Here is a 24,871-nt window from a genome sequence, read left to right as displayed (position 1 = left end):
TGTCTATCTTTAATACAGTTTAAACAAACAATTAAGGAAACAGAACCTACATTTGTGCCAGTAGGGGGCACTTCCCCACTGTGAAGAATAAATTAAAACGTATTTGTGTTTCACCCAGAGGTTCCAATGGACTTGATTCTGGCAAAACTTGAAGACAAGGGTGGGTCATTTTAGATGTGTTGAAACCTTGAATGGCAGAGGATATAAACACAGCAAGAGAAAGTATTCAGTGACTTTTAAAATTTGAAATATAATTTTACTTTTTATTTTTACATTACAATGTGCAGTGTTACATCTCAAAACAACAGAGTGCAGATACAGGCAGGATAAGAGTACAAAGGAGAATTAACAATAGATGTCAGAAAGGTTACCTTTATTAAGGCTAAATCCCTGGTTTAAATTTTCCACACACATTCACAGAATTACATTCAAATTATTCCTTAGGCCATGAGAAAAGAAAAAAAAAAATCCAGACATTAGATTTTCATAGAAAGCAAATCTGGATTAATCTGAACACTATTCTCCTTTCTGTTTGTTCTGACTTAAGAAAATTTAGTAAAGGAAGATTATTTCCTTACTTGAACTAATGTACATTTCATTAGCGATTGGTATCCTTCCTATAAGTGGTTAAGACCTCCCTCCACACTGGGGTCTCCAATCAGGACCACAGAGGGACAGGAAATGGAATTGGCCAGAGCGGCGTGGAGCACAACTAGGTGGAGAGCAAGGCTTTTTTCCATTTTCTTTCAAGGAAGTCAGCAACAACTCAGTTTTCACTTTGTAGGGACTATGTTGAATATCAGCACATCCGTATCACCAGGATTGAGGAGACATTTCTATCCCTCTACCACTGCTGATGAGGAAGGAGAAAATTATATAGGACTTAACTGATCCCCAAAATACCTCATCAGCTTAGATTTTTAAGAAGTATACTATGGCATAGCATGTGCCTCGGGAGGGGACTTGGACTTGCTTGTTAAAGCCATGCCTGAGTCTGCATAGTACGTGGCCCTGGCGTTGGCCCTGTGGTCTACAGGTAACTCAGGGACTAGCACAGCAGCCACTTACACTGCCTGAAATCTCATTCTAACTTGACTCAAACTGCAAACGTTTAGATCTTAGGGTTGAACGTTGTCAGTTACGATAAGCAGCTCACAAAACTCCACTGTCTACCACAGACTACCTTTCATTCCTAAAGAGAAAGTAAACTGGAAAACTGAAAAGCTTAAGTACTTACAGTGCCTTGTTTTCAGTGCTGAAAATCACTGTGACCTTTGCATTTTCCTGCCATAAACTGGAGCGTTTCATACCTGAAGAGACAGTATGTATGGGATTCCTTCCCTCAACCTAGGAATGTTACTTTCTTCCTAAGGAACATTATCTTGAAAGTTATTTCCACACAAGATATATTCCACAGCCAACTTTGAGGCCATGTGAATTTCAACAGAAAAAGGCAGCATATAAACTGTCTACAATTTGTTCAAATAATATTATGCAAAGGAGAAAAACTCAAGTATGTACATGACACTGAGACAAACTACTCATTAAAAACAGTTGCTTATGTTAAATTAAGTGACAATTCAGTATTATTCCAGTGTTTAGCTTTGGGAACAGGAATTGTTGTAGCTAAAGTCACCATATAAATAAAATCAAGACATTCACATTTGAGGTGGTTTGTCACACATCACACCATCCCTTAAGCCTTGAAAATACTACTAATTAACTTTCCATGCCAATTACAGAAGTCGAATTTTAAAGCTACAAGCTATAGAGACAATATGAAAGTTCCATTAGCTTAAATGTTTTATGATTTAGCTTGCTGCATTCTGATCATAAGAGGCAGACCTTATCAGGATAAAAACCTCTTTCTATATGCTTAACTTTCCCCCTGCAATATTCTTTTCCTAAAATGTTCAGATGACTTTCAGGTCATCTTCTCCTTCTGATCTCAAAGTCAATTGTCGTATCATTTCCCACATATAATTTTATTCCAATGCTGAACAAGTGTAATCAATGACCATTTGCCAATCTATTAAATATTCGTATACAGTACAGCAACTATATTGATCACAGAATTCCAGTTTATTACCTACATATATAGCACAGTCATCAAATTATACTGTGCTCATATATAAAAATGAAAAAACTGTCAAATGTGCTATGTCCTTTTATGCATGTAAAAAACTATTTGCACCATGAGGAAGAAACTTAACAGTCAACAGTTTATATGAATTATCTGCCATTCATAAAAATGTAACTTATACATTCTATTGTACTATGCAGATCAGGAAAAGGAAGTAAAAGTTACCCAATCAGTTGCAACGATTAAAGAAAAAATTCAGAAAATTATACCTTTAAAAAGATCAGCGTATGTTGTATATGTTTTAGATCAGAGTCTAAAACAGGTGTGACCTTTGCACAAACCTTTCATGTGTGCAGTGGAGTCTGATCCACAAATTTGAGCTAAAAAAATTGGTGCTTCTAACGGAATGTTTTTATGAATTAAAAGACATACAAATGAATTCAAGCCTAACAGAGTAGCTCCAGACCAAAGTGGCACCATTTTTTTTTTTAAAGTAGTTCTGGTGACTAACCAAATACTGTTGTCTTGCCCAGTGCACAGAAGCACAGTTTCCCTTCACCCACAAATTCCCATGAAGTCATTTAAGTTAACTGTTAAATAACATCAGTATTTACTACTATGTGAGACATGGACCATTGTGTATACACACAGAAGTTTTTCATGGAAATATGACTAGGCAGAGAAGATTTGGTTAGGTGAAAACAGAATTAAAAGGTTTTTATGTGGATAAAATGGAACTGCTCTGTTGAAAACTTCCATTTAAAATCCCCAAAGGAGGCAAGAACCTCTAAAGCCAAGTACAGAGAATAAAGAATGCTGTTAATGAATTGCCTAAGGGGATTTTCTTCTCACTAGTTCAAGATCTAAGAACAGGTCTACAATTTATACTGCCTGCCACCTTCTCAGAGACTTGCTCAAGTATCAGGGCTATCTTCCTATTGGCAGTTTGCCAGATCAAGTCCAATCATGCCACAGAATGGATGTTTCCTTCACCTCAGCCAAGTGGATGGCACCCACTGAGGTTCAGTATCAAGTTTGTTAATCAACCTAAGCAATTCCTGATAGGCTTTATCAAGATCCGAGTTCACAATTGCTGTGTCAAAGTAGTGGCCATTGTTCTGCTCCATCTCTCTAGTCTTCTCAATGATTTCTCTCAACTCTTCAGGCTGCAAAGAGAAAATAAAAATTATGAGGTAGGGCTTCCCTGGTGGCGCAGTGGTTGAGAGTCCGCCTGCCGATGCAGGGGACACGGGTTCATGCCCTGGTCCGGGAAGATCCCACATGCCGCGGAGAGGCTGGGCCCGTGAGCCATGGCCGCTGAGCCTGCGCGTCCGGAGCCTGTGATCTGCAGCGGGAGAGGCCACAACAGTGAGAGGCCCGCGTACCGCAAAAAAAAAAATGAGGTAATCCATTCCTTACCAAAATATACAATGAGTCAGAGATGGCTGAAGAACAAGAAATGGCCTTAACGCTGCTTTCCTTCTGTCTCAAAATACTCAGCCTCCAGTGTTCAACCCAACCCTGTCATGGCCACAGGGATTTCCTTAGCTCTGGCATCTTCAGCACTCACACTGCAAACCATTTGCAACTCAATATAACCTGTTTATACTGCTGTTTAGGTTTTTATATATTTCTGTCTTATCCACAGGACTAGAGGCTTCAAGAGCACAGACTGTTACTTTGAATTCCCTAAGACGTTCGTTTTCAAACATTTCAGGGCACCATAACCTCTTCCTAAAAATAACATCTTCTGTAACAGAGTGAACCTTTCTGGCAGGACCTTAAGTGCCACCTGCTCTTGGCTCTTATAAAGAACCCCTGCCCTCTATATCTGTTGCAGAGTTAAAAAGAGTAAACTTGAGAAAAGGATCAACAGAATGGGTATCTTTTTCTATGAAAACACTGCTGGGAAATCCAAGATTTTAATAATCTAATATATTTTTGGGGGGAAATAGCTTTTAAAAAATTGCTTCTCTGCTTTCAATACACAAAGGAGGTCTTCAAGATGCAAAAACAAGTATCCTAAGAAGAGTTTGGGAAGCCATATAGAGCAGGCTACTTTAAAATAATGCGTAAAGGAAACAGCTGTTTCACAGATAAGCAGATGGCAAGGTTATATGCAAAACTTATCAAGAACCTTCTGATAATCAGGCACATGTGTCCAAGAAAGTGAAACTGCCCACAAATCACCCCTGTCAATGAAGAGAACTAATTAAATGTCCATATGTCTCAGATATAAAGGCCACACATCAATACTATATTGGACCCACAATACCAAACAATTTGTATCGTTCAACTGGTTGAACTTTTTTAACAGAAGGAAAACATTAAAAATATGACTGTATATATGTCCATGCCACTCTCTCACTTTGTCACAGCTTACCCTTCCCCCTCCCCATATCCTCAAGTCCATTCTCTAGTAGGTCTGTGTCTTTATTCCCATCTTATCTGTAGGTTCTTCATGACCTTTTTTTTTTTTCTTAGATTCCATATATATGTGTTAGCATACGGTATTCGTTTTTCTCTCTCTGACTTACTTCACTCTGTATGACAGACTCTAGGTCCATCCACCTCACTACAGCCGCATAGCACAGGGAGATCAGCTCGGTGGTTTGTGACCACCTAGAGGGGTGGGATAGGGAGGGTGGGAGGGAGGGAGACGCAAGAGGGAAGAGATGTGGGAACATATGTATAACTGATTCACTTTGTTATATAGCAGAAACTAACACACCATTGTAAAGCAATTATACTGCAATAAAGATGTTAAAAAAAAAAAACAGTAGAAGTAGTTACAAATACCACCTATGACCATGTGACCAGTTAAAGAAATAAGGACTGCAGTTGTCATAAGTATTTCTTCATTATTTACTTCAGAATACATTTTTATTAAAGTATTTTTGTTTTCTTCCCTCTCTTATTTCCTTATCATGTAACATAAGATCATATATCATAGTGTTAAGTATTATTAATTTTATATCATTGTCTTTAAGTTATGGGATATTAAAGATAAAAACAAACATAAATCAAGGAAAAAAAAAATATATGACAGCTCTGGCTTGTCCTGAATCAGTTTCTTGTGTGGCCCTCTAATTTTCATTCTGGAATGTTGTGCATCTGGCTCTGGTACACAGAATCCTTTGTTTCCCAGCAGGGACTCTACTACACCACTGTAACTGAACATACTGTGACATTCTGGTTAAAACTTATGTCTACTCAAAGCTCAAGATTATTGAAAGAACATTCTAGAATTCAAGGTAGAATCTAAACCTTGTGTTACTAGATTTGAAATATAAATGTTAAGCCCCACATCTTACATAGATTCACATGAATATCTAATCCACCTAGTTTTTCTTTATCAAATTTAAGTATTCATCTTTTGCCAAAATGACTTATTTACTTGGTAGTTTATGTTTTAATTTTTCAAATTACAATTCATGACGAAATTGAAACAAAATGTTTTTGCTCAAATATCTTTGGCCTGAAAAAATTATCTATAGGCAAAATTGACCATAACAGTTCACACTATTAGTTTACAACTCTCAAGCCCCCATTACAGCAGAACAGATTCATAGTACAATGAAATAACTGATTATTTAAATTTTGCATTTGGTGAGGAACACCACCACTTTCCTAGCACTATCTCACAGAGTTAAAATTGAGAATTTGTTTTTACTCAACACTTCTACTGTGTGATAAAACACTAATACCAAAGGAGATAAAACATAAAAGGCAATCAGATACACTACCCTTTACCCAACAGCTGCAAAATATACATTCTTATTGGTGTGCAGGAACATGCACCAAGATAGAACAGATACTGGGTCATAATATAAGACTCAACAAGATTTGAAAGACTGACATCTTACAGAGTATGTTCTCTTACCACAGTGGAATTGTAAATCAATAAAATATTTTATAAACCTCCAATAGATGGAAATTAGATACTTCTAAATAACCCATGGGTTAAAGAAAATGACAGAGGAAACTAGAAAATATTTCTAACAAAATGGTAATGAAAAATATAACCTTAATTTGTAGGATGCAACTTAAGAACTACTTAGAAGGAAATTTATAACTTTATATTAGAAAAGAAGAAAGGTTTAAAAATCATCTAAATTTTCTTCAGAAACTAGAGCAAGTGCAAATTAAAGCCAAAGTAAGTATAAGGAAAGAATAAAAATAAGTCAATTACATGGAAAATAGTCAAACAATAGAGAAAATTAACAAAGAAGAAAGTCTCCCAACTTATTTCTTTTTCTAAAGTGTTTTGGTTATTCTTTAAAATTTCCATACAAATTTTAAAATAATCTTTTCAATTTCCAGAGAAAAGCCCACTGGGATTTATTCTGCCCAGATAACAGGTTTCTTGAGATATAATTCATTTACAATTCACCCATTTAATGGTGAACAGGAAGCAATTCAATGGGGGATTCATACAATTTACCCACTTAAAATGTACAATTCAATAGTATAATCACAGAGGAGTTGTGCAATCAACACCACAATCAATTTCAAAACATTTTCATCACCCTCCATCCGCCCTCGCCCCCCTCCCTCCAAAACCCCATAGTCATTAGCAGCCACTCCCCATTTTCTCCCAACCCCCAGCCCTAGGAAACCACTCATCTACTTCAGGTCTCTATAGATTTGCTTATTCTGGACATTCCAAATAATGGAATCATACAAAATATGGTCTTTTGTGACTGGGTTCTTTTACTTATGTTTTCAAGGTTCATCCATGTTGTACCATGTATCAGTACTTCATTCCTTTTAATGACCATTTTTCGAGAAAAGATAAAGCTACAGTAATCAAGACAATGTGATTTAGCATAAATACAGAATAGAGTCCAGAAATAATCCTTCCCCACTACGTATTTGGCATTTTTGACAAAGATGCCAATGTAATTCAATGGGAAAAAAAGGATACCCTTTTTCAAGAAACGATACTAAAGCAATTGGATAGCCATGTGTGATTAAAAAAAAAACAAACCCTTACCTCACACCAAAATAAAGATTAATTTGAGATAGATTATAGACCTTAAAGGGAAAGCTAATACAAGAAAGCTTTTAGAAGAAAATACAGAATAAATCTTTATAATCTTGGAGTAGGCAAATTTTTTTAGACAATACACAAAAATCATTAACCATAAGAAAAATGAAAAGAATTATGCAGTTGACCCTTGAACAACACAGGTTTGAACTGTGTATACAGAGATGTTTTTCAATAAATACAGTTCTACATGATCCATGGTTGGCTGAGTCTGAAGACATGAAAACTGTGAATATGGAAGGCCAAGTATGGGACTTAAGCATCCTCCATTTTGGTATCACAGCAGGTCCTGGAACCAATCTCCCATGGATACCAAGGGACAGAGGTACTTCATTAAAAACAATTCTGATCTTCAAAAAATATGTTTTTAAATTACAAAGACTTTGAAAAAATATTTATATCCAGAATATATAAAGAATTTTTACAATTCAACAAGAAAGCAACTCAATAAAAAAAATAAAACTTGAGACATTTCACGAAAGAATTTGTCCAAATGACTACATGAAAAGATTCTATCATTAGTCATCAGGAAAATGCAAATGAAAACCACAATGGTAACACTTCACACCTATTAGAATGACTAAAAAGTTGTTACAAAACAACAGCAAAAGTTGATAAAGATGTAGAGCAAATGGAACCAAAGTGAGAGTGTAGAAAGGAAATCTGTTTATAAAATAGTTTTGTACTTTTTATACACTTAAAACATACACTTATCATTTGATCCAGCAATTCAAGAAAAATGAAAACATATGTCCACCAAAAAACTATGAATGTTTAGAGCTGCTTTAGTCACTAGCTCAAAATTGGAAACAACCCTAATGGTTTTTAACTGGTAAATGGACAAATTATGATATATTTAGATCATGGTACACAACTCAGCAATAAGATATGAACTACTGTTAGATGCAACATAGATGAATCTTAAAAACATTGTACTTATCAAAAGCTAGATACAGGACTTCCTTGGTTGCGCAGTGGTTAAGAACCCGCCTGCCAATGCAGGGGACACGGGTTTGAGCCCTGGTCTGGGAAGATCCCACATGCCACAGAGCAACTAAGCCCGTGCACCACAACTGCTGAGCCTGCGCTCTAGAGCAAGTGAGCCACAGCTACTGAGCCCACATGCCACAGCTGCTGAAGCCCTAGCGCCTAGAGCCCGTGCTCCGCAACGAGAAGCCACCGCAATGAGAAGCCCACACACTTCAACGAAGAGTGGCCCCCGCTCACTGCAACTAGAGAAAGCCTGCGTGCAGCAAGGAAGACCCAACACAGCCCAAAATAAATAATAAATAAATAAATTTATTTTTTAAAAAAAGCTAGATACAAATTTAAACTTACTTATAAATGGTTATAAACTTAAACTTATAAATGGTTTCCATTTATATGAACTTCCAGAACAGACAAATCTATAGTGACAGAAAGTAGGTAAGTGGTTACCTAGGAAAGAGTGGAGGGGTATTAACTTTAAAGGGGTGTGAGAGAACTTTTCTAGAGTGATGAAAATGTTCTAAATGTTGATTGGCATGGTGGTTTCACAGGTATACATTTTGCCAAAACTCACTAAATTATACAATTAAAATGCATGCATGTAAAGTAATCTCAATAAAGTTAATTTTTTAAAATTAGAAAACTATAATTAGAAAATCAAGCACATCGTATACTGCTAAAACACTGTGGTAACTGATTAAGTTCCTGCTTTAAAAACATGTATATAGTTGACCCTTGAACAACACAGGTTTGAAATGCACAGTCCACTTGTACACAGATTTTTTTCAATAGTTAATACTACAGTACTACACTATCTGCAGTCGGTTGAATCTGAGGATATGGAACTGCAGATATGGAGGGCCAACTATAAGTTACACACAGATTTTCAACTGTGTTGAAAATTTTGGTGCCCAAACCCCACATTGTTCAAGGGTCAACTGTTAATAGGTATTCTTTCTAGAACTCACTCAATCTGAATTAAAAATAAAGTAGGTAAAAATATTAAATATTACAATTAAATATTAAAATATCAAAAATAAAATAGGTAAAAAAATTCCAAGAGAGCACTGGCAGAGACCACCAACCCAAAGAAAGTTGCTTAACATGTTTTGCAATGGCATGTGGCCCTTGGCGTGGTATCAAATTCTTGCTGGAGAAGAATAACCTAACAAAAAATAAGTGTGCACGTCAGAAAATAGAAAATTAGGTTGAACAAGTAAAATGGAGTCCATTTTGGTCCTTAATGTGCATCCCTCTCCTAGAACCACTACAGTATTTCTGGTCTACCAAAGTAGTTAACTGGGCACCAAGTTTCGTAGACTACTGATCTAGTTTTCCTTATTATATGTGATCCTCCTCAAGAACAGCCAGCGACCATGTCTCATATTTCTTTTTTTTTTTTTGAATTTTATTTTAGTTTTTTAATACAGCAGGTTCTTATTAGTTATCTATTTTATACATATTAGTGTCTATATGTCAATCCCAATCTCCCAGTTCATCCCACCACCACCACCTCCCCAGCTTTATGTCTCAGATTTCTTTTGTATCATCTCAAGTGCTTAGGACAGCAGATACTCTGACCCCACTTATTTATGAACTTGCACTTGTGTTGCAAAAATGAAAAAGGAGTGAAACACTACGTTAACCAGCTGGCCTACTTAGCCTAAACAAAGCAACCAGAATTATGCTCAACACAAAGGATGGGAAAGTCCCTGATGTCGAAGACACTGAAAAATACCACCTTCACGTATAGACTGAATAACAAACGTAAGTAGACCCAGAGTAGAAAAAGATACCTTGGGGAGGAAGAAAGAGGGCTGGTGGGTGTGGTGAACAGTCAAGAATCAAAGACTTCTGAGGAGATTTTAGGGAGGAGTATTATGTGTTTTTATGGCTTTTAAGGAGATTTAAAGGCATAGCAAATGAAATGAGATCTAAGTGATTCCTTTGTAAAATAGAAATTTTTAGGAAATCGGTAAAAAACAAGGAAGAGTATTTGTTACTTTGATATAGCATGTCACTTGACGGTTTTCATTTCATACATTTAAATAAAATGTCAATGCTTTCTAATTAATATATCAATATATTATCATTTAATTTTTAGTACTGTTTGGTATAATATGGACTACCTCAACCACATCCAGCATCTAAAATAATTAGCTGCCTGGGGCCTAGAGTCCTGGGCGGCTGCTGAGAGGGCCTTCCTGGCCTGTCGGTGCCTGCGGGCTGCTGCAGGCTTCTCCTGGGCATCCAGTCCTGGTTGGCTGCGTGTGGTGGCCTGCAGGGCTCTGAGTGGGCAGGGCCCTACCAGCGATAGCCTTAAAGGGAGGAGAACTCGTCAGTGACGACACTGTGCGGGTTAATTTGGGAAGTGATGGTTAAAGTTTCTGGCTTTAGACTCCTTATTTATGTTGTTAATTTTGATGGGGGTAGAGATGGAAGCTGGTCCCGTTAACAATGAGTTCTCAGTCTGGAGAGGAAAACAAATCAAGGTGAACTGAAGAAAATGAGTCCTTCCCTAAAGGAGATAGAAGATGGGAAGATGAGATGTCAGAAGATAATGACAACGGCAGTAGAGATGAGGCTGTTGTCCCTAAGAATGGTAGGAAGGTTGCTACTGCTCCAGGAAATAAAATCGAAAAAAAAAAGTTTCTGGCTCCCATGTTTGCTGAGAAATTAATATCACCACACAGGAAGGGAGCCACAGGGGCCAATTTGCCAAAAGACAGGAGGAGTGCCAAGCTCAAGGACCATGAGAAGAGACATGAGAACTCTGAGGAGGATGAAGAGCCTATGAAGAAAGCACCTGATAAACAGAAGAAGGAAATGACCAAACAGAAGGCTTCCACTGAAACCAAAAAACAGAAATTAGGAGGAGATTTGGTTAGTGAATTTTAAATCTGCTGATGACCAGGAAAAAGCCCTGGAACTTAGTGAAACAAAGGTCCTTTGTTTGGATATGAAATTAAATTGAAGAAACCAAAGGGAAAGGAAACAAAGAAAGATCGAAATGCCAAAACACTTTTGATCAAGAACCTGCCTGACAAAGTCACTCAGCATGAATTAATAGAAGCGTTTTAGGATGCTTTTCAAATCAGATTGGTGAGCAAGGATAGGATGAGTGAAAGGATCGCCTATATTGACTTCAAGTCACAGGCCGATGCACAGCGAGCCTTGGAAGAGAGGCAAGGAACAGAGATCGGTGGGCTTGCTGTAGTTCTGGACCTTGACGGAGAAAAAAGCCAAGGCCAAGATGAAAGAGATGGAAAAAAGAGCACTTGGAGAATGGGAAAACGAAAGAACAAGAAAGCCATGCATTTCAAGAAAAATGTGAGAGAGCTTATTTCTTTGTGGAGGTAAAGAATGTTCCTACATGTTTAATATGCAAACAAAGTCTGTCTGTGTTGAGAGAATGTAACCTAAAAAACACCATTATGAAAGCAACCATCATAGGAACCACGATGGATTTACAGAAAAGATGTGATAGAAAATTCAACGAACTGAAAAAAAGACTGAAATTTCAACATGATTTGCTTTTGAACATGAATAAAATAAGTGCTGCTGCCATGAAATATAGTATGTATTAAGCGAGAAAATTGCCTGGTCAGCAAAACCTCTTGCAGATGGCGAGTTTATCAAAGACTGTCTGTTGAGCGCAGCAGAAATCATGTGCCCTGAACGGAGACACGCATTTGCCAACATAAGACTAACTGGGGGCTTCCCTGGTGGCGCACTGGTTGAGAGTCCGCCTGCCGATGCAGGGGACACGGGTTCGTGCCCCGGTCCGGGAAGATCCCACATGCCGCGGAGCGGCTGGGCCCGTGAGCCATGGCCGCTGAGCCTGCGTGTCCGGAGCCTGTGCTCCACAACGGGAGAGGCCACAGCAGTGAGAGGCCCGCGTACTGCAAAAAAAAAAAAAAGACTAACTGGTAATGTTGTTGCCCAGCATGTTAACAGTACGACTGAGAACTTGTAGGACAAGTTGCAAGAAAAAGGAATCATTTGTGGCTTTTTTCCACTGTAGCTCAGGAAGGTGTGGATGGAAATAACGCCCCCCACGTAGCTGTGTTTATTCATGGTGTCAATGAAACTTCTGATGTGACCGGAAAACTTCTGGACGTGGTTCCCACAACAGGCACAACATCAGGAAATAGTTTTACGTGATGAGAAAAGTCTTAAAAAATTTAACGTGGACTGGTCAAAGTTGGTAAGTTATTAGCACAGATGGTGACTCTGTGATGGTTAGTGTTAAAGAACTAGTTACAAAACTGAAATCTAAAGTGTCAGGGCTTTGCCAAGACAAGGGACTCAAGTCTCTGCACGGTCTCATTCTCCAGGAGTCACTTTGTGCTAGAAGATTAAAAACGGATCATGTCATGGACATAGTTTATACCATAACCTGGATACACTCCCATGGCTCGGACCACAGAAATCGGTGCTTTGTTTAATCAGATGCACAATATGGAAACATGTTCTGCTCTATGGAACTTAAGTGGCTGAATTGTGGTGTGGTCCTAAGGCAGCTTTTTGAACAGTTGGAGGAAACTGACTTTTTCATGTCTTCTAGAGGAAAATCTGTGCCTCAGCTTACGAGCAAAGATTGGGTCAGAGACTTAACCTTTTTGGTTGACATTATTATAACATATCTAAACATGTTGGATATTTCTCTGCAAAGGCGTTCACAAGTGGTGACACAAATGTATGATTCAGTTGGCTCATTCCTAGTGAAATTGTGTCTTTGGGAGACTCATTTGGGAAGGAACAATCTGGCCCACTTTCCTACGATGAAATTAGTTTTTGAAAATGAAAATGACAGCCTGAACTACATTCCCCAAATTAAAGAGTTGAAGACTCAATTCCAAAAAAGGTTCTCTGACTTTTCCAACTTTATGAGAATGAACTAATATTGTTCAGTTCCCCTTTCTCAATTAGTATTAATAATGTGAATAAAGAGCTACAAATGGAAGTGAATTGCAGGTCAACACTATACTGAAAGCCAAATATGATGATGTTGGAATCCCAGAATTCTACAGATATCTTGGGAGGTTACCCTAAATATAAAAACCATTATGCAAAGATTCTGTCCATGTTTGGAAGTACTTATGTTTGTGAGCAGCTATTTTCTGCTATGAAACTAAAGAAAACTAAGTGCTGCTCAAAGTTAAAGGATTCAAAGATGAATTCTCTGCTGCATGTTGCAACACAAGATTCACAATCTCATGCTGATTGATATCTTGGGGCATAGGAAAGGAATGCCAGATTTTGAATTTCCAATCTGAGGAGTAATACATTATGGAACTTTGAATAATTATTTATATTTCCAAATTATATTTTTCAATGCCAAATTTAAAGTACAATCTCTGGCATCATATGTTTGCACCTTATAACATATAAAATAAAATTTGACTATATTCTGGCAAAAAAATAATAATAACTAAAAACATTTTTCCATTTCAGATCATACGAAAAGATCAAAGGCAGAAGACAAACAGAACATAGAATTTCAATGAGAAAAAAGAAGAGAAAAGCAAGAGGACTCAAGTTTGGCTCCTTGCATATGTGGAATATCTGCAGATAAAAGTGGGTAATCACTAAGAATCTGCTGCGAGTATCTGGTGTGGGAGGAGGGTGTTACCTAATCCTTGTTAGAAATAACATAGATCTGTGTGAAGAAGTGTAAGGAAGTTTTAAGAAATGCCAAAGATGTATGTATTAGTGTATGTATATATGGTAGTAATACATAAAAATGTATGTATTACTACCATACATTTGGAGTGATAATAGGGGATGTATGCGGAACAACAAGAGAAGCCCCCTGCTTTGGAGAGCTGCTGAAGTCCAACCAGAGGCAACTGTGGCAGTTTTGGGGAAAGTGTTATGGCAGAAAGAATAATCAGTTTGAAAGCCTAAGCTGATGTAGTTTTTAAGCACTGTGACATATTAAGCCATGACTGTTTCATGTTACTTTCAATGGAATAGTATGACAGTATAATAACTTTACCTTTGGATTCTTGCCCTCTTTGGCCAATAATGCCCGAAGTCTTTCTTGTGAAGGGGGTGCAATGAAGATAATATATGGTTTCAAGTCTGAGTTCCGGAGAGTCTTCAATGACTGTAAAGAAAAGATAGATCTTAACCATTCAATATAAGAATATATTGTGTACCTATAACACACACAGAATATTGGCTTACTCTTTTTATGTAATGAAATAAAATTAATGAAGAATTACAACTATGTGATGATAAAATACCCTGCTAAGAAGATCACACACAGATTAAAATAACCATATTAAAAATTCATTTTGAAGTAATTACAAATGAGCGGTCACCTTATCATGTGCCAGGGTCTAAATGCAAAAAGAATCAGAGAAAAACTTCACATATACATACAAAAAATTCTGGAAAAGCACATCCAAGAAGAAAAAGTATACTGTCTGAATTAAGAGACTGTGGTTTTCACCTTGCCTTTGCATGAATGTGTGTCCCTAAATTGAAGCACTCTACAAAAATGGGGATTATAGGGACATGTCCTTTTCTATCTTAAAAACAGTAATTAAGACAATATGCTTAACTACTCTAAGTTCTTTGGTAAATCTGTTAGCCAAAATAATATAAAGAATTCTGAAGGAATTTAGTAAAAACATCAATCCTTCTCTTAAGTCTGATATTTATAATTAAAACAGCAGAGACTAATAAGCTCTTTTGTTCACTAAAAAATAAAGAAAACCTAATTACTATTTCAGGAAAGCCATTTTGGAATCAATTCTCTCTCTCTTTTTTTTAAAAAAATAAATTTATCTATCTTTGGCTGCGTTGGGTCTTTGTTGCTGTGCGCGGGCTTTCTTTAGTTGTGGTGAGCAGGGGGCGGGGGGCTACTCTTCGTTGTGGCACACGGGCTTCTCATTGTGGTGGCTTCTCTTGTTGCGGAGCACGGGCTCTAGGCACATGGGCTTCAGTAGTTGTGGCACATGGGCTCAGCAGCTGTGGTTCACAGGCTCTAGAGCGCAGGCTCGGTAGTTGTGGTGCACGGGTTTAGTTGCTCCGCAGCAAGTGGGATCTTCCCAAACCAGGGCTTGAACCCATGTCCCCTGCACTGGCAGGCGGATTCTTAACCCCTGCGCCACCAGGGAAGTCCCTCAATCCTCTTTCATATACATCTGTTTAATGACGACTGCCTATGTCTTGTGAGTTGATGTACACAGTAGGTTCCACCACATTAAGGAAAGTTTTATGCTAAAGCTGTACAATGTAGAAAAAGAAAAAAAATTCATAACAAACACAATCTTAAAAATCCCAAATTTCTAAAATTATTTTATTTTTAATGGAAATCTAAAAAGCAACTGTTAGTAATTTTTGAAGGTTTTCTTTTGTATGACAGATAATAGAACAGTGGACATTTTGTTAGATATAACCCAGCACTCATTATGATACTTACTAATACTTGAACTACATCATTTAAAACCATAAAAATGACCTCTAATTATTCTAATTTTTCTCATATAAGAATCAGGAAAGGGAAATTCTTTTATAACCTTTAAAATACTAAAGTACTATACCAGCACTACAGTTACTGTATTTTAAGTTTCAGAAAATATGTACATGTGTATATATGTAAGTTTGGAATATATGTATTTTCCCCTCAGAGGAAACTGAAAGAGATTTAGCAACCTAAATTCGTAGGGAATCAGTGTGAAAAAACTGTATGAGAACTTAATTAGGTCCTGTGGTTCTTGGACCAAAATACAGTTTCCACTAAAAATTACTCTGTGAAAAATGTCCTCAAGTTCAACACCCTAAACCAAAATAGTTTTACCTGTGTACGAAGACTTAAAAGACATATTTTGCCCGAGTTGATCACTTGCCGTACAGAATCTATGCTGGTTCCATACAAATTTTTCTCAAATTCACCATGCTCAATGAACTTCCCAGCTGCTATGTCTGCCTCAAATGCCTGCCGTGAAACAAAGTGGTAATCTCTACCGGCTACTTCATGGTCTCGCCGACCCCGAGTTGTATCTAGGCAAACAAAATCAGGTAAAAATAATGGACATGGATCAGAGTAAGGATGAGGGATAATTCTGCTAGTCAGAAAAAATGTTTATTTTGTAATACAAATTAAAAAATAATGAATTAAGGAAATGTTAGACCCCCATGTGTTTAATTTAACATTGACTGGTTTTATTTCTAGATTGAGAAATGAACAGAACTGTGTTTTTAGTATCTTAATAACCATTACCTTTAATGTGTATTATGCTTACACTCCAAATTACTTCATCTTGCATTTCATTTAAAATACTATCAGTCTGGGGACTTCCCTGATGGCACAGTGGTTAAGAATCCGCCTGCCAATGCAGGGGACATGGATTTGAGCCCTGGTCTGGGAAGATCCCACATGCCATGGAGCAACTAAACCCATGCACCACAACCTACTGAGCCTGCACGCTAGAGCCTGCAAGCCACAACTACTGAGCCCGCGTGCCACAACTACTGAAGCCCAAGTGCCTAGAGCCCACGGTCTACAACAAGAGAAGCCACTGCAATGAGAAGCCCACGCACTGCAACAAAGAGTAGCCCCTACTTGCTGCAACTAGAGAAAGCCCACGCACAGCAATGAAGACCCAACACAGCCAAAAATAAATATAAATAAATAAATTTTAAAAGTAAAATAAAATACTATCACTCAGTTTTTCCATAAGATTAGGTACTATACAATCTTTAAAAAGAACTTCTGTATTCAGAAATTAGGTCTAAATTTCTATCTTCTGCATCAGTTAAAAAAAACCAGGAGCTGGGATTGGAAGAATCAATATTGTCAAAATGACTCTACTACCCAAAGCAATCTACAGATTCAATGCAATCCCTATCAAACTACCACTGGCATTTTTCACAGAACTAGAACAAAAAATTTCAAAATTTGTTTGGAAAAACAAAAGCCACCGAATAGCCAAAGCAATCTTGAGAACGAAAAACGGAGCTGGAGGAATCAGGCTCCCTGACTTCAGACTATACTACAAAGCTACAGTAATCAAGACAGTGTGGTACTGGCACAAAAAGAGAAAGATAGATCAATGGAACAGGATAGAAAGCCCAGAGATAAACCCACGCACATATGGTCAACTTATCTTTGATAAAGGAGGCAGGAATGTACAGTGGAGAAAGGACAGCCTCTTCAGTAAGTGGTGCTGGGAAAACTGGACAGGGACATGTAAAAGTATGAGATTAGATCACTCCCTAACACCATACACAAAAATAAGCTCAAAATGGATTAAAGACCTAAATGTAAGGCCAGAAACTATCAAACTCTTAGAGGAAAACATAGGCAGAACACTCTATGACATAAATCACAGCAAGATCCTTTTGGACCCACCTCCTAGAGAAATGGAAATAAAAACAAAGATAAACAAATGGGACCTAATGAAACTTCAAAGCTTTTGCACAGCAAAGGAAACCATAAACAGACCAAAAGACAACCCTCAGAATGGGAGAAAATATTTGCAAATGAAGCAACTGACAAAGGATTAATCTCCAAAATTTATAAGCAGCTCATGCAGCTCAATAGCAAAAAAACAAACAACCCAATCCAAAAATGGGCAGAAGACTTAAATAGGCATTTCTCCAAAGAAGATATACAGATTGCCAAAAAACACATGAAAGAATGCTCAACATCATTGATCATTAGAGAAATGCAAATCAAAACTACAATGAGATATCATCTCACACCAGTCAGAATGGCCATCATCAAAAAATCTAGGAACAATAAATGCTGGAGAGGGTGTGGAAAAAAGGGAACACTCTTGCACTGCTGGTGGGAATGTGAATTGGTACAGCCACTATGGAGAACAGTGTGGAGGTTCCTTAAAAAACTAAATATAGAACTACCATATGACCCAGCAATCCCACTACTGGGCATATACCCTGAGAAAACCATAATTCAAAAAGAGACATGTACCAAAATGTTCATTGCAGCTCTATTCACAATAGCCTGGAGCTGGAAACAACCTAAGTGTCCATCATCGGATGAATGGATAAAGAAGATGTGGCACATATATACAATGGAATATTACTCAGCCATAAAAAGAAACGAAACTGAGCTATTTATAATGAGGTGGATAGACCTAGAGTCTGTCATACAGAGTGAAGTAAGTCAGAAAGAGAGAGACAAATACCGTATGCTAACACATATATATGGAATTAAAAAAAAATGTCATGAAGAACCTAGGGGTAAAACGGGAATAAAGACACAGACCTACTTGAGAATGGACTTGAGGATATGGGGAGGGGGAAGGGTAAGCTGTGACAAAGTGAAAGAGAGGCATGGACATATATACACTACCCAACGTAAGGTAGATAGATAGTGGGAAGCAGCCGCAGAGCACAGGGAGATCAGCTCGGGTGCTTTGTGACTGCCTGGAAGGTTGGGATGGGGAGGGTGGGAGGGAGGGAGATGCATGAGGGAAGGGATGTGGGAACAGATGTATATGTATGACTGATTCACTTTGTTATAAAGCAGAAAGTAATAAAAATAAATAAATAAATAAATAAAATGATGTTTTTTAAAAAAAAGAAGCAATATTATAACAAATTCAATAAAGACTTTAAATATGGTCCACATCAAAAAAAACTTTAAAAAAAAAACAAAACTAATTTCTCTCCGCATAGACCAGTGGTTTCCAAGGGGAGGGGAGGGTGTGGGAGGGGTGGAGTGGGAGTTTGGGGTTAGCAGATGCAAACTGGTATATATAGAATGGATAAACAACAAGGCCCTACTGTATAGCAGACAGAACTGTATTCCACATCCTGTGATAAACTATAATGGAAAAGCATATGAAAATGAATGTATATATATATAACTGAGTCACTTTGCTGTACAGCAGTAATTAACACAACATTGTAATTCAACTCTACTTCAATAAAAAATAAAATAGAAAATAAAACTAAAAAAACAAAACAAAACAAAAAAAAAAACCAGGAGCTGATTCCATACTGAGCAGGGCATTGTAAGAGGCCCAAATTGAAATTCATTTAGAAAGTAATTAGTACCATACTCTTAGGAAAAATGTATATTTATCAAGAGTGACTATCTTTAATAGCAAATTCTCAAAAGATTTGGTTAAAACAAAGTTCTTTCTTGGACAACACTCTTGATGAAATGGGTGAAAAACTTCCCTACACAGTTAGGTTCTAAGGTGGTAAGCTGAAAAGCACAGAAAAATTGGAATGCATCCAAACTTACGAGGAACTGCAGATGCAAAGCGGTCTTTCTCTTTGTTCATGAGCCTCTGACGCAATTCATTCTGGCCACAGTTCTGTGGACCAATCAAAATGATAGGTCTTTTCCTATTTGCTGGCTGATGATAAAGTGACATTTCCTCATAAGTTAAGATCTCTTCATTGTCATAATCTTTGAAAAAGAAAAAGTTAAGCCCTTCAGACAGAATTATTGACATGTAATAAATATATACTCATAGATCTTTCAAAAAATTGAAAAAAAGCACAAGTTATTATCATTAAAAATGCTTAACTTTTGGGATCAAGATAGTAATAACCAGGTAGCATTATATCATGAGTATTTTCCCATGTCATTATATCCTTGCCAGGATTATGAAAATAAATCAAATAATATATTAATCCTTCTAGAAATGTTTATTGCTTCTCGTTTCATACTGTGTTTGAATGTTTAATACAATATAACTATACTGATTCTTATAAAATAGCTAGTTTGCAGCCAATACTTTGACAGAGGGTGAGGCACCAAGGGATAAACTAATGAGAATAATATCTGTCATTTTTGTAAAATGGGGATACTAATACTTTAATTAGAGGGCTGGTTTAAGGAGAAGACAATGTATATGCTGAAAACAATACCTGGCATAGACGAACATTTACAAATAATGCTGCAACTAGTGTTATCAGAGAAAGCTGGAATGCTTTTCTGTGATCATATAACTTGAAAACACAGCCTATCTATGCTATCCAACTTTCTACACTTACGTTTACTTTATTCTGGAATACTAATACTAACCTGAGATCATGATTCAAGAAGAGGTATAAATTATAACAGGTGGGGTAACATTCCTAAAGCCCATAATCCAGAGGAAATCAGAGCTGTCAAGTGGTAAGAACACAGGCAGACAACTAGCGACCTGCTATCTTCTCAATCATATTACTTCACCTAACTGGGTAAGAGCATCAGATGTGTAGTCAGACCGTCAGCTATAACTTCCATGGGGGCAGGGGACCATCTTAATCTTGTCAGTGCTTAGCACAGAGCACAGAGCAGGAACTCAAACTCTAGTTGTTTAAACTCCAACTCAACCATGTATTAGCTGTAAGAACTTAAGCAGGCCACTTTCATATCTGAACTTGAATTCATTAATCTGTAATCTCAAGGAATTTATTTTGAGAACTAAATGGATGAAGGTTACTGCCCCTGGAATAGAAGTTATTATAAATGATAGTTATAAATAAAAATGTTAATGATGATAACAGCACTATGAACAGAAATGTAACTCCTTCCCTTCTCAAAACGCTTTTCCCTCTGAAAAATCTAAGTTCCTTCTTTCTAACATGTACAGGCTGTGGAAGCATTTTGACTCACAGACGTAGATACATTATAATATAACAGCTATTAGAGCTGAACCAGTTAATTTTAGTGTATTTCAAAAGATAAAGAAACAGATATTAATCACTTACCCAAGTATAGAGGAAAAGATTAAAATTCCAATAAATCTTCTTAGCTACATAATCTATCAATTAGCATTAAGGATGTTTATTTTGGGGAAAAAATTTATTATAGTAGATGGAATCTCAGGTTTAGTTTTGTATCAAATTTTCCAATAATCTATAACATTTTACTTTCACTAGTTTAATTTATGCCACTTAAGAAATTTTCAGGGTATTGAGAGAATAAAAATAAGCCTTATAAATTGTGTAAGAAGTTAAAGACTTCCTTTGCTTTATTATTTGGCTTGTTTCTAATGTGAATTAAAGAAGGGGTAGCAAATTCTAAAGCCCATAAGGACCAACCGAGAAGGTAATGAAAGCACTAAATCAGGCTGGGTTTATAAAAAATTGGATGTGGCGGAGACCGCTGAACTAAGTAGGTGCCCAGTATAAAGGCAAAAGCCATCGTTCAGGTCTAGCAGACCAGTGTCATGTGGGAATAAGAGCCCAGTGTTATTAGAGCTTTTGATTTTAAGAGAAGCTACAACTTAACATTTTTTAAATCTTAACAATAAATTAAAATAGAACAAAAAACTCTCCTGTGTGCCTGACTCAGTCAGCAGGCTCTATGGAATGGGTTGCCTTGGTGACATGAGTTACTATAGACAAAATGTTCATTTTTTACTTAAAATACAGCTATATTGTTAGAATTTGTTAGAAACATGTATTAATTTTGCAAATAAAGAGTTTAAGTAGGAAAAAATTTATGAGGAAACTATCAATATAACACTGTACATGCTAAATTGTACTATAATTTTTATACCAGTTTTTCTCAGAATTTAAAACTGTGCATTCCCCATAGGATTCCAAAAGAAAATAATTTCTGCTAAATGGCTTTATTAAGCACACGTTACATTAAGAGGCCAGGACCAGAAATAAAATTACCTGAAAATATCAATTTAATTTCTTTCAAGTGTTAGATATGGACCTCTTTTGGATATAAATACAACTATATCTGAGAGTGGAACTTACCATCATTTTTATTGGCATTATATAAAACCTTTTTCCTCTTCTTTTTATTCTTCTTTGCACACCATAGTTTTCCTGTTGAGAATCAAAAACCTAAGTATAAATGTGGTATTTGTTTCCTTGAATAAAGCTACATATTTCAAATAGAAGAACTCAAATAGTTTTAAATTTATAGACACGTGTTACATTGTTCATAGAAGAACTATTTTTCAGAGAAGTAGTTATAATTTTCCAGTAATCTCACATCACAGATAGATAATCTTAAATACTTAAATCCTCTCCTTCCTTTACAGTCCTAAGGTAATCAGTTTTGCTTCTCACATCACTCTTGCCATGAATACATCTTTCTTGACAGTATGATACGTAAATCTAAACCTGATTCCAGATGAAGACCCAAGAAACCTCAATGTCGAATGTAAGTGTCCAACCTGATTTTTCTGGCTCCTTATCTTCTTCTATGGTTTGCTTCATGGCTTCCCTTTGCTGCTGAAAGCTTTTCCCTAATAAGCAGAAAGGAAAAAGAGTAAAATAGTTAAGTCAAAAGGATAGAAGTATTTTTTTTTAAATCAAGGGACAACACCAGAAGTAACTCTTCATTTATATTCCCTTATAAATCCTCCTGCCACCACATGAGAGTATGTCAACTATGATTATAAGCTCCAAACAGTTAAAGTATTAAGTCTCAACCTTGCTCTCAATCAATCCTAGAACATGTATTACTGAACTATATATCATCTATTAAAAAAGATAAACAACAAACCAGTGCTAGAAAATTTAATAGTTCAATTTTTACAAAGTTTTCATTTAGCACCTACTATGTGGAAAGCACTGTGCTGGATGTTAACAATGGTTCTGATCATTTGAATTATTGCAAATCAAGCAAATTAATTCTAGGAGTTAGCTTTCCAAAATAATATGTAAACAGTCACCAGTTTTTGATTCCAAGACACCATTCAACACATTCCCTTGCATTTATCATTTTCAATCCCTCTTTTTCTTTGTATGTATGTATATGCTTTAAAGATTTTTCATTTCTACCTTAAGCTACCCATGATACAAATAAATGAAAAACCTATTACGTTTTTCCTCTCAGGATTAAGATTTTAATATAGGAGGCTTTCAAGGTTTCTGATTTTCATGTTCTTTTCAGACATCTACCTTAGAATCAAATGTATTTTTTTTCTGAAGGATAAAAGTGGTTTTAGTTAGAAAATTCTGAATTCGAGTTCTACTTTTATATTTAATTTTTATATTTAATTCTTTCCATTTCAGGCCAGAGATTCTTAAAAATCAATAAGCAAATTCCATCTATGTTGGGATAATCTGTTGAACTTAGTGCATTTTATAAGAGCACAAGCAAAAACAGTATTGAGTTTGATATACATAAAAAGCATTAAAAGAAATCAAGTTATCTCCAGAAGCTGTAGATTGTGTTTCTAGATAAAACAAGTAGCTATGACTATAGGGAAATTTTTAAGAGCATTAAATTTTTTAAAAAGGTATTTGATTTCAACAGATTTAGAAAAAAAAGAAAATAATTTAAATAATTTACATATTAAAATGTTTAAAAACATTAATGTACTGCTATAGCACATTTTTATAGTACACACATATGTAGACTGTTTTTTTTTTTACATCTTTATTGGAGTATAATTGCTTTACAATGGTGTGTTAGTTTCTGCTTTATAACAAAGCAAATCAGTTATACATATACATATGTTCCCATATCTTTTCCCTCTTGCGTGTAGACTGTTTTTGAAATAGAAGCAGACATTAGTGGGAGATGGACATTATAACCTCTTAGAAATCCTTCTGACAGAAAACCGTCAAAATCAAACTAACATGGGTCCATTTATTTGTCCTATAAAAAGACTTACAAATGGTATCACTAAAATTTCCTTGATTTATCTATATATTTTCAGAAACTCAATGTAATCAATCAGTCAATAGATATTAGTTCTAAGTATTTAAGGGCTAAAGCTGACATGGTGAAAGATATCAAACTGATATCTGGCACAAGCACTACGAACCATAATGGCTGCCCAGTACCCCAGGACTCTAGAGGAATGTTCCTGTAACTGTTACTGTGAAGAATCAAGGGTATAGTATCATCCTCTGAACTTAATATAAGAAGCCCATTCCTCCTTCCTTGATATATAAGCCAGTATACACAGAATCTCCAGCTTTGGGGTTTTAAAGCAGATGATTTGTGGCTGTGACTTTATTATACACACAATGTATTGTAGTCACATTCACTGTAAGCCAAATTCTATAGCCAAATCTGTTATGCTTAAAATCTTAAGGTTTAATAGGAGGTATAATCCCTAAAAGATGTTATAGGCAAAAGACAAGGCTTGGAAGAGTTTTTTTAAAAAAAAAAGAGCCTTAGAAGGTCTAATTCAGAAGCACCAGTTCTGGCAAAACCATTTTTAAAAACCACCTATTTATTAATTTAGCAGATACTGCCTAAATTTAAAAGAATAAGTAAGATGTAGTCACTGGCCTAGAAGTTTACAAACTGAGAATATACAGTACAAAGTACTGTAATAGACAATTCCATGTAAGTATTATAAAGTAGGGCACAGAAAAGAAAAAAACATATTGTTTTACATTAATGTATAATTAAAGTATTAATGGATATGCTTTAAAATCAAATATGGAAGAGAAGCTTATCTCAGTGCCTTATACAGTCTGATATAACAGTATATTTTGAGTGAATAAGCCGATGAATTATCACTTTATTCCCATTTCATCATTCTGTAAGCATTCCTTTGCCTTCACTGATATCTTATTATACTTTCCTTGGTTCTGTTTCCCTCATTCCACCATACCCACATCCTGGGAACTGCAGGAACAATTTGTAGGAAAAATTACATCTATACACTTCATTCCATTAAGCATCATCTTCACTCTTTAGAAGAAATATGTTCCCTTAATAATCTTAATGTCCAATGTGAGCTAAAGTTTTATTTTAGTATAGTCTAAATTAGAGAGTTTTCTTCAATGAAAAGTTGGGGGCATCCTATTTCCACCCTAAGATATCTTAGGAGAGATAAATT

The 24,871-nt window shown here is 36.2% G+C and overlaps 1 protein-coding gene across 4 annotated transcripts in view; it reads right to left on the bottom strand.

The window, feature by feature from the left end:
- Window positions 1-242: 242 nt before the first annotated feature.
- Window positions 243-24,871, bottom strand: part of PALS1 (protein associated with LIN7 1, MAGUK p55 family member) — a 107,138-nt gene continuing 82,509 nt past the window's right edge. For all 4 annotated transcript variants that reach the window (XM_081229978.1, XM_081229980.1, XM_081229979.1 and 1 more), the window contains exons 10-15: window positions 22,241-22,312; window positions 21,816-21,887; window positions 19,354-19,521; window positions 15,934-16,136; window positions 14,122-14,232; window positions 243-3,249 (exon numbers count right to left, since the gene is read on the bottom strand). In XM_081229978.1, the coding sequence (XP_081086104.1) occupies window positions 3,073-3,249; window positions 14,122-14,232; window positions 15,934-16,136; window positions 19,354-19,521; window positions 21,816-21,887; window positions 22,241-22,312 (803 nt within the window). In that variant the 3' untranslated portion in view covers window positions 243-3,072. The remainder of the gene's footprint in view (window positions 3,250-14,121; window positions 14,233-15,933; window positions 16,137-19,353; window positions 19,522-21,815; window positions 21,888-22,240; window positions 22,313-24,871) is intronic.

Source organism: Mesoplodon bidens (genome assembly GCF_964165515.1).
Source record: "Mesoplodon bidens genome assembly, chromosome: 3".
Lineage (NCBI taxonomy): Eukaryota > Metazoa > Chordata > Mammalia > Artiodactyla > Ziphiidae > Mesoplodon > Mesoplodon bidens.
This window is presented reverse-complemented; position numbering and strand designations above follow the sequence as displayed.